General features: G+C 41.3%; 1 protein-coding gene across 2 annotated transcripts; it reads right to left on the bottom strand.

Annotated features, from left to right (window-relative positions):
* Positions 1-8,771: 8,771 nt before the first annotated feature.
* On the bottom strand, positions 8,772-10,745 carry CYCS (cytochrome c, somatic). 2 transcript variants are annotated; one of them, XM_071735676.1, is made up of 3 exons: positions 10,587-10,745; positions 9,372-9,549; positions 8,772-9,195 (listed from the first exon to the last, which is right to left on the bottom strand). In XM_071735676.1, exons 2-3 carry the CDS (start codon positions 9,538-9,540, stop codon positions 9,047-9,049), a joined length of 318 nt encoding a protein of 105 aa, XP_071591777.1. In that variant the 5' UTR covers positions 9,541-9,549; positions 10,587-10,745; the 3' UTR covers positions 8,772-9,046. The 2 variants fall into 2 exon arrangements, with proteins under 2 accessions (XP_071591777.1, XP_071591778.1); XM_071735677.1 differs by having other exon boundaries at positions 9,372-9,546; positions 10,587-10,744.
* Between the last annotated feature and the right edge of the window lie 228 nt (positions 10,746-10,973).

The raw sequence follows: 10,973 nt of genomic DNA, 5'->3' as shown, positions 1-10,973 counted from the left end.
CTGTCACTGGAAAGAAGTGATGCACATGAACAAGTCACAGGAAAAAATAGGAGGTCCCAATCATATGCTGTGAAAAAGAGCTCTACGAGGTGGTGAGAATTCACTAACCCTTCTCTTTCCTCTCCCACCCTCTGTGTGTGAGACAAGGGTTTCAGTTAAACAAAAATAAAAGAAAAATGAACACACTATTGTGTTCATGCAGGAACTCCTTTAAAAATCATTCAAAGCAAGAATCTGCTGGCTGGCTGAATGTTTGAGCAATCACTACAGACGTGTGTCTGATTCTCAGGAGATATGTAGCTCTAATAGCTGAAAACAGCAAAGAAAGTAGGATGGGTCACCAGAGGGCCAGCCATTTCAGAATTTCATTAATATTTTCTTGTCCTAATGTAAAGCTCCCAAGTTAAAGATTGTCATCATGCTAGTATAAAGCCTTTGTTTGGGTTAATGGACCTGTTCTACTAAAAGATAACAAAACTGCCTTTGGAACCTCTTGATGATGAATGCTGTCATAAAATATACACTTTATATTTAGTACTATTTTCAGTGAAGTTACAAGCTCTCAAATGACATTAGGTCCATAAATGAAGAGAAAGTGAGTATATGATGAACACAAATAAAGTGAGCTTCTGCAGATGAAGTAATAAGAAATTATTGCCAAGTAATTACCCAGTATTTGAAGTTCCCTAGATTCACCTTCAAACAGAGAGAAACAGCAAAAAAAGTAAATCCCTTGTGATTATATTATTATATTATTCTCTCATGAGGAAGGGACTGGCTGGGGCCATTCAGACACCCTTTCAGTGGTTGCAAAGCAAACAGAGAACCAACCAACCAACAAACAAGCAAAGCCAATACAGAACCCTCACCACCCCCCAAACTTAGAAGATCTTACAGAAAACGAGGAACCTAACTCTTCCAGTAAAACAAACAAGAGTGATTTCATTGTCCAAAAAAAGACCCAGAGAAATCAGAAGATGAGCTAAAAAAACACTGTTCTGGAGAGCATCCTGTGCTGATCTTTAAAGCAAAAACCAAAATCTGTAACCCTACAGTTAGAAAGAAAGGATGTTTGGAAATTGCAACACAGCTGAAAGAAAATCACACCCACCTGAAAGATTAGTGGAGACTGTCCTCTTTTTTTAAAAAGTCAAATGTGCCCAAGATCTGGTGGAGCAGTAACCGGGAGTTACTGCTGCAGCTCTGCAAGCAAAGGAGTTGCAGTGAGGGGAGGTGAGGGGTAGAAGAGATGTTAATGGTAACAGGCAGTGGGAAGATCAAGATAAAAGATCATTCTGGGTGGCAAAACACCCCCCAGCATACCAGCACGAACTGGAATTTCTCCCAGGCTGAGCTCACAGCGCACAAACTTGTAACAGTTTCTGTCTCTTCCTTCATCCTCTTTTTACACGGCTGTAAAGTGGGCATAGATCCGATGCAATCAGAATCACAAAAAAGGCCTGGGAAAGGCTCCCCAGAGCTGTAGAAAAGACACTCCTACTGCCAGGCAATGAAACGTTGTGGGTGCACAACTCATGACAGTGCTGTCTCCAGGCCACGGTGTGAAACCCTTGGAGGGAAATATCCCAGCTCACTGTGGGCAGTGGGAAAAGTCTTTGGTGTGATTTTTCCCTGTCCTGCTTTCCTCATGATAGCATCAGTGCTGTACTCAGTGCTGATTTGATGATATGAGCAAAATAAAACCAAATGCTTTACCAAGGAAAAAAATATATATTTAAATCTTGACATAAAGAAAAAAGGTTATTGAAAAACATCTTTTGAGGGAGAAACATAAATTTAGCTAATCTGATCAGCTAGAGCATCAGGCTGCACTATCTGAAAAATGGTGATAAAAAGGTAGTTACAGCCAGACAGATGGCACTGTACTACAAGTGGTTTCATTGGGCTTTGGGTCTTTTTATAATCACTTGTTGATTACTTTCTTGATGATTTGACTTTCAGCTGAGTTCTGGATTGGCACAGAGCAGCTCAGAGAAATAGCATCCTTAAATTAAGAAAAATAATCTGCAATGTAAATGTAATTTAGGCCATGCTCCCCATCAATGCTTTTTATATATTCTGGCTACAGAATAAAGGTTGTTTTTCACGCTGACTCTATGGTGTGACTACTCTCACCTGTGCCAGAGCCATTCTTCTTGCCCTTTTATCTATATTATGTTCACTGTAGTTCCTAAAGATCACTGGCCTATACTATTCAGGTAAGGTATGGAGCTGGAGCAAAATTTAGAGCTATGCCATCAACTGTAGCGTAATTCAGGTATGTTGTTTAAGTGGGGACATTAGGCTCTATCTTGTGTTACAGAAGGATCAGAACTTACAGCCCTGCAAAACATTGTTTGATGTGTGCACTGAATAAAGATGACACCACTTCTCAGCTGGTTGGTTTGCTAACACAGAACATGTGTCACTGAAATCAGTGGAAGCAAAGTACAGACTGCTGGAGCCAGGTAGCCTCAGCTGGATGACTTCACAGAACTGAAGCAAAATTAAAGTCATCAAGTCATCCAACCAAAGGGATATTCACTGAACTTGCACAGAGTTGCCAAACCTTTTGCTGAAGGTAGGCAAGCTTGATTTTTATTGCTTCTGGGTTTCCACTGCTTTTCCTTTCATATTGCCATACTGGCTCAATAGGTGAAAGCACAGGCACAGTCTTTGTAACTGCTGAATGTATAATGAGAGTATGCAATATTTTCTCCCTGTACTATCCTTGTTTCATCTCTACTTTGTTTCCTCTTTCTTTGTTTCCTATGTGTCATCCTCATCTCTAACCTGTGACCCCGTTTACTTGTAGAAGAAGACTCTGTGTTCTTGATAGATTTTCTGATGTGGAAGTATCTTCCATCTGCAAAGCTCTCCTTCTGGATTGCTTCCTTTCTGTGGGGAGTCGTTTCTGACGTGTCATTGCATGCTGGTGTAGAGAGATGTCATCTTTCTGAGAAGTCAGTGACAGCAAACACAGAGGTGAGCTAAATATTTAGGGTCTGATCACACTGCTCCTGGTTGAGTTGAGCACTGAAAACAAGCCTAGCTTATGACACATGCATAGACCATGGGCTAATAGGAAGAAAGGCTTCATGTTAGGACACGTGCCAGAAAATAGATACTTACTGACAATGAAATTAATAATAATATCCCAAATAACTGAGAAATATCCAGTTAAGTAAATTTCTTATTCAATGTTACGAGTGACCTTAAGTTGTAACAATGCTAGTATTTAGCTATACTAGCGTTATAAAATGTATCATGTTTTTCAGAGTAATTTGAGTCTATCATCAAACTTCATCCATAAAACTGTATTAAAAGCAGAATTAAAGTGCATTTTTACTAACAAAGGTCATCATGCACCTACCTAACTACTAGTGGAGGAACTGTATTACAATCTGTATTCCCATTTCTGGCAGGAACAAAGCCAGAGTATGCATTAGAGATTGCCACATTTCATTAAGATTATTTCAACAGTCAGAAAGAAACATTATGCTTTCTAACTGAATCTTCTACCATTTGAATAGGTTGAAATTTAATACAGGCTCTTTCAAACTTGAGCTAGCACGATGAAACCCAAACCATGATTCAGTTTAAGATGTCAGAAGACCCTAAGTATATTTCAGTGCAATCAGCTGTACTAATAATTTCCAGCACCTTTTGCTAAGCACTTGCAGTAAAACTGCTTTTTGTACAAATTAAATTTTTTGACCAAGATTTGTTCAAAACTACCTTCGAGTTAATGTTACTTTCTTTTCCAGCTTTTTAAGACACTGGCTCCCTCTCCTGTTCATGTGTTGTAAGTAATAAAGAGATTAAATGGTGTCAGTACCGGAGTTCCCCAGCACTTCCCATGTTTGCTTTGAGGGAGCCCTATTTCTGAGGCTCACAAAGAAAAAAAAATGTTTCTCAGGTATTGCTGTGAAGTACACAATCCTTGCTCAATATAGAAAGAATATCTGGGTCCAAAACAATGTCTTATACAAAATAATACAATGCCATTTTGTAAGGATAACTTAAAAAAACAAATCTTTTTCAGTCAAAAAAAAAAAAAAAAAAAAAAAAAAAAAAAAAAAAAAGAGAGAGAGAGAAAAGAAAAAAAAGAAAATGAAAAAGGCTGTGAAAAATTTCATAAAGAAATTAAAAAATATATCATCACTGGAAGCTTTAAAGAACAGTCCACTACAGAGCTGAGAGATGTGAAATTTAAGAAGACTCCACTTGAACAGTAAAGTGCAAGAAGCTGCCTGAAGTTTAACTTATACAAAAGATGCACAAATTCTAACAGTAACTGGCAAAATGAAGAAGAGAAAGACCAGATGGGTAAGCTAACCAATGAGAATCAGAAATAAAATCAGACACTAGGGCAAGAATCCGTGGAGTTGAAATTTTTAAGTTTTGCCTTACCTTTAAAATTAGTACTACAAAGAACTCCTGATCTATTATCAATATCAGGTAAAGTGACAGACTAATTGGAAATAAAATTACAAGGTCCCATAAGACACATGGTAAGATACAGAGTAGCCTGATTTCCATTTCCTTCTTTTCACTGAACAATGAACTGGGAGAAATGCTAGAAATGCTTTCAGGGAAAGGCTGGTTACAGTCAGCAAGGGCACATTCCTGCAATGAAACCTGGGTGAAAGCATCAGGTTCTTGAGGCTACATGGAGGTGATACCAATGATATTTTAAATATTCAGTGTGTGTGGTACATTTTTCCTGCTTGGCTGGAAGCACTATGCATCAGGGAATGCCCACATCATCATGCTGCAGCTCATAGTAAAAAAACCTGGAGACGCAGTGCAGTTAAGAGCCACATAAAACTCCAGCTGCTTTAGTTAGCTTTTAAAAATTTAGAATTAAAAAAAGATCAATAAAGGGCAATGTTGCACAGATTAAGACACACCAGACATCTTAAAAACCTCGTCAGCAGGCAGTCACGAGTGAATTCCTGCAGATTATTCTAGGGATGAGAACATTAACTTGATGTTTCAAGGAACAGCTTTTGAGTGCTTACGACCTCAAGACTGGCACTGTTGTAATACAGACAGCACAGTCTTACATATAAAACCCTGTTTTAACACATGCAAAATCTGGAAGAGGAAAGGTGGGTGATTCTGAAAGGGACAAGACAGAGGTTGACATTACCTGAGCAAGCTGCAATGTACAGTGTTAATGAGATGTAAAACCAGCAGAGTAATGACTTCTGTTCTCTACGGTCAGGTTTATTTTTATCCAAGACTGTTTAATATTAAAGGCATAAATAACTTGGAAAGAACACACCTTCTCCCCTGCTCCAAGCTATGTTTTGAACACTGTGCTGTGGTTAGCTTTGCCTTTGCTCATTTTCTTTCTGGCTCTCTTTTTGCATAATGAGAGCTCCAACAGAAGTGTATATATACAGAGCATCTTCCCAGCACACGTGTTCAGTGTGGTGGTTAATGCAGACTTCTGGAAATTTGGGGATGTGAACCTGTATCCTGTCACAGAAGCAAACCTATCATCCATATCTCTCACCTCCTGGAAGACCTCTCAACACAAACTAAGTATTCAGAAGGTGACCATCTTTTCTGCATCCCAGATCAAAAGAGTGATTCTGGAAAAAAACATGCAAGTATTTAACTGCAAGTTCTGAATCATGAGCAGATGGCAGTAACTACCTGGAGTCCTGACTCAGCCATTACAGTGCTGGAAAAAGACAGGATTTCACACCTGTCCCCAGGGTTAACATTTCCTGCTCTCCTCCCAGAACACCCTGGTTTTCAGGACATCAGTCTGAAATAGTTCAATTCATCCTATATGCAGTAACACAGAGACTTCTGTTAGTTTTGGCCTTGAAAGAGTTTTTATGATCTATTTTAGACAAAGGTAAGTGATGAGGCTCACTACAGAGGTAAATGCATGCCCCCTAATGGTGTCTCATATCCATGAGAGAATAGAGTATCTAATAGGTCTTAACTATAAGCTGTTAAATTCTGATCTCCCTTGCTAAGAGAAGTATAATGTATCACATTTGGTTTGGATTACTGATGCCAAAAAAAGGAAAGTATTATACAATCCCACACAAGACCAGACCAATTCAAATGAACAGATCTTTAGCTGAAGAGATTATCTGCATCTGTGTGTACAGCTTCAAACAGAACTTTCCCAAATTTAGCTGTTTGTAGGGATTGCACTTGAATTGTTAGACTAAATTAAAAGAGCTTCTGTATCAGTAAATTTCTCTGGGTTGCATAAATAATAATTTCTATAAATTTAATATAATTTATAGTCTTACCTGTTTCATTTTGGTTTTAAAAAAAATACTGTGAAAAACTGTACTTAAGAATTTTACCTTTTATCCAGTCACTACTGACACTGATAATCTATGTGCATTTGTGTAACTACACATGGAGCTACTACAAGCTCAGTTTTAAAGACACGGCCCATCAAACCTATCAACTTGTAGTCAAGAACTATTTTTATGGGATGGTGCAATACTTGGCAACAGTGTCTCGATTCCCTAATCTGGAACTGTAGAAGAAGTACTGAAATACCAAACATTTAAACTGAGACCACTATCAGAAAGAAAAATACTGAACTGAATAATTCATAAAACAAAGGCAACTTTATTACATTGTAATAAAGCTTGATTCCACAACCAATCCAGACACCTACCTCCCATCTGCCAAGAAGCCTGCCCAGGCACTGACATTAAACCTTATCTCAGTGAGCAATAATCTAACCTTCAACGTTATTACTTTAGTGATCCAGTAGTAGAAATACTGTAGTGTTTTCTACCTAGATGGAAATAGCTAAAGCAAATCTTACAAACTCTTGCTGTTTAGTGCTGTGTAGAAAGATGAAATTTTAAAGGTCAGACAGGTCTCTTCCCCAAAACATAAACAAGGATGCATTGTGCCCAGCCTACAATAAAAAAAAAAATATCCATTTTCTTCATCTCCAGTGGTATGCATAAGCTGCACTTGTCTTTGCACCGATGTCTCTGAGGTACAGATAAAACAAGCCAAGCTAAATTGTGTCCCCTACTTACTTTGGACAAAGGATCACTCTGCTTTCTCCTGGAGTCTGATGGTGGGTAACTTAGTTTTTCTAAATTGTTACTTGTGCAGAATTAACTGCCACCATACTGCAAACTGCTCTTCTCTACAGTCTATTTCTCCTCCAGCTCAACAAGGGAAAAAAAACAGCTTGAAGATCACAAGGTCTTTTTCCATCTCATAAAGGTGCTGACAGAACAAAAGTGTCACAAGTCTCTCCATGCAATCCACCATAATAGTTTCAGAAGACCACAGAGAGGTGTAGGGTTACACTCCATGTCTACAGCTGCCTTATCAGGATTTTGGCACAGAGGAAGCCAAGCTCTACAGAGCCAGACAGGAGCTATGATGAACATCACTTCTGAAAATTAGAAGTCATTAACTACTACTATTTGAATGTATCTGTTAATAAGCTTTTAGTTAAGAAGCTGCTAGTGGTTAATATTGTCTGCCTTTTTGTTTACAGGAAACACTGCTCGCCCACTCAGTTTAAAAGAAAGTCAAAAACACAGCAAGCATGGAGACTACTTATTAGTAACCTTTCTACTCATTCATTAACAGCCCTTTGAAACTCACTTATAAAGCACACTTAAGTTCTACTTAACTCAAACTCTGCCTGTCAGCACAGCTACAGCTTTAAAGCTGCACCTTTCTGTCCCCTGTCCCACTTAGGGAAACGGAGCAGGAATGATGCTGAAGTAGGAGCTTAACATTTCTAGCTCTAATTCAAAATATTAACTCTGGTGACACTTGTAAGTACTTCTCAGCCAAAGTCTCTTAGCATGTGCTTTTTTGTAAGCTGAGCTTGCATCCTAATGAGATACAGCTGGATGCCCAACTTTTCTCTATATTCCCAGTGTTTCCCTTTAATTTCAGACACATACAGCAAAGGAGATTTTCAATTTTTTAATTTACAATATTGATTGCTCTGAGTTATGCCTTACTGTTGATACACAGTAAATACATTCATCTGAATAATTCACTCAGTATGAAAAAAATGCAGTTAAAACATTAAAAATACTGCTTTACACCATGTGAAACAAAACCTTTAGAAGTAATGACATTGATTACAGCCAGGCACAGAGGAAGACTGTTTCCTTTTAGTTAACCAGTACACGAATTCCTGTACCCCTTCATCTGAAATTGCCTGTGACAGCAGATTTTAGGTGAATGCTTCTGCTGAACCAAGAATATTTAATAACTCTCAGCTTGGATTTCCAGGACATGGTATTTCTCTGTTTTATTAAGTGCACCAAGAATGGCTGTTTTCAGATCATTTACTGAGCAAAGGAGTTTCAATAATATTTTTAAAAGTTGAGATGTTTCTGAAGGGGACTTTTACTCTACTGGTGTATGCAGCTGTCAAAGTTTAGATAAATTAGGTAACATGCTTCCCCTAAATAAAAGTGACTGAACACAACTGCCATTTCACAAACAGTACTTAAGTCAGATGAAATGCATTCTTATAGCAAGCTTTAGACAGATTAATATGTACCACAACACCTAGTACTGATTAAATTTAGAAAAATATTATCTTAGGGATTTTTGTAGCCTTTGTTGTTTTTTTTAACATTTAAAATAACAGAAGATGTATGGTGGAAGATGCTAGAAACCACCTTGCTTTTTAATCTGGAAGAGTTAAGCTGTCAAAGCTCTTATGATGTTGACAATTACTAATTTGATTATTTATGGATTATTTTTAAACAATGAAGAGGCAGGCTATGTTTATTTTTATTTCTTTTTAATTCTATGACCAAGAATGACTGAACATTATAGTCATTGAAATCAACCCAATTACAGAGTTTGCATTAAGTTAGTGCTGCCAAACAAGCGTGTTTGTACTCTTAGTGACCCACCACGAGCAATGTTATCTGATGGGTGAGACAGATTTTAAGGTTAGACACAGTACATGTAAAAATAGAAAGTTTAAAAACTGATCTCATCACAGATATTTCCATTGCCATCTCACTGGTGAAATAAATAAGGCAGCAGGTAACTTTTACTTCGCAGTGGCACTTTTGAGATATGCTATTAAGTCTACTCTCTCACTCTTCTTCTTAATACCCGCAAAAATCATCTTTGTTCCTGGGATATACTTCTTTGGATTTTCCAAATACTCCATCAGAGTATCCTCACCCCAGGTGATACCTAGAGAGAAGAAATAAAGATAGTGACTTCAAAATAAAGCATAATTTTGAATTACGCAATGATTCCTGTCCTCCATTATTACTTTAGCTATTGGTAGATTTCAGGACTTGTAGAACTATCGGTGAAAACCGAGTCTTTTCTTGTCTAATAATTAAGAAGAACAGCTTTAAGTTTACCTTTATTCTTATTAGCATCCGTGTAAGAGAAGCCCTCAGCTTGTCCAGTCTTGCGTCCAAATATCCCGTTCAGGTTGGGTCCGGTCTTGTGCTTGCCTCCCTTTTCAACTGTATGGCACTGGGAACATTTCTGGACAAAGATCTTCTTGCCCTTCTCAATATCACCCATTTTTCACTACTAGATCAAGAACACAAAGGTCAGTATTGCAATTTCAAGGTCATCTATTCAAAATGCTCTGCTGGTTTGCAAAACCTTGCATCGAGCACATCAGCCCAGTAATTCTGCAACACACTTCCCACCCACAACCTATAGCTCCTAGGTTTGAAAATTAGCATAGAATCATTAGACTATATAAAAGGTGTCTAAGTGATAAGCATGCTTGCAGAGCAGGAAAAAACATCCCTTGGCCAAAGCAATTGCTCCGCAGCTTTTAAACAATGGAGATAACTCTTGAGATAACTCTTGATGACTCAAGTGAACAAAACTTCTGTAAGTATCTTATGTATCAGCAACAGGAAGGTTTCTCAGCCATGAACAATCTCCTGTAAAGGGACAGGACCGTTTCTCCTTTTCGGATGGCAAAGGGCACCAGCACCCCACCTTGGAAGGAGCCGGGGGCGGTGGGCACCGAGCCCCAGCCCGCTCCCCTCTCGCCACTTCCCGGTTCGCCTCCCGGGCGGCCGCGCCATTTGCAGGCGGTGCGCCGGGGGCACCCGAGGGCGACCGCACCTGCGGCTGCGACCCGCTCTGCCTCCGGGGAGCCTGACCTTGAGGCCAGGACCGGGCTCTCGGCTCCAAGCAGCGGCGTTGCCCCGACACGATCTCAGTCTCCCGGCAAGGGCGCGGGGGGACAGGCCGCTCCCCCACACGCTTCGAGCCGCCGCCGGCAGAGCCCGGGTAGGCCCGGTCGCCTCCCCCTCCCCTCAACCCTTCGGCCACTCGGGACGCAGCCAGCAGCGATGAGGCCTCTAGGCCCCGCGGTGACCTTCCCCCGCACCGCTGCCGCCTGTTTAAGCCGCGGCCCCAGGCTCCCCCGCCCCGGTGCCCCGAGGCGGGAACTGCACTCTCGGGACAGAGCTCAGAAGAGCAGCGCCCGCCCTTCCCTTCCCGTATCCCCCCCCACCCCCCACGCCCGGCCAGCGGTCCGGCCGGGCCACGGCGCCAGGCCCAGACCCCAGCCCGAAGCGGTGTGGGAGCCCAGCCGCTGCCCACACCTGTCCGGCTGCCGGGCTGTCCCGCTGTCGCTGTGCCCACGGCGGTGACCGCAACCCCGGTAACTCCCGCACCCTCCGGCGTCTGAGCCCAAGGACACGCCGTACTCCGCCCTATGTAAGCCGGTGTCACTGCAACCGAGCTACGCCGGCTCTCGCCCCGCCCCTCCCGGGGTAAGGACCAATCAGGTGCCGGCTTTTGGACCTCTGACTGGCTAAGGCGTCCGTCCGTCAACGGGAACGTCACGGCGCCGGTAGCCAGCGGGGTAGGTTGCGACGGATGGGCCCCGGGCTTCCTCCCCCTCCCTGCGGAACAACGTCAGAACGTTCCGGGCGCATGCGCGCAGCGGAGGGCGAAGCAAGGGTCGCGCAGCGCCGCGAGGGGGCCGT

This window comes from Heliangelus exortis, chromosome 2 (assembly GCF_036169615.1).
Source record: "Heliangelus exortis chromosome 2, bHelExo1.hap1, whole genome shotgun sequence".
Taxonomy (NCBI): domain Eukaryota; kingdom Metazoa; phylum Chordata; class Aves; order Apodiformes; family Trochilidae; genus Heliangelus; species Heliangelus exortis.
This window is presented reverse-complemented; position numbering and strand designations above follow the sequence as displayed.

Bases quoted from the DNA above. Each gene is read 5' to 3' on its own strand.
- CYCS (XM_071735676.1), bottom strand. From the start codon at position 9,540: ATGGGTGATATTGAGAAGGGCAAGAAGATCTTTGTCCAGAAATGTTCC. The intron at 9,196-9,371 runs GTAAACTTAAAG...TCTTCTCTCTAG, and splicing joins GGATGCTAATAAGAATAAAG to GTATCACCTGGGGTGAGGAT.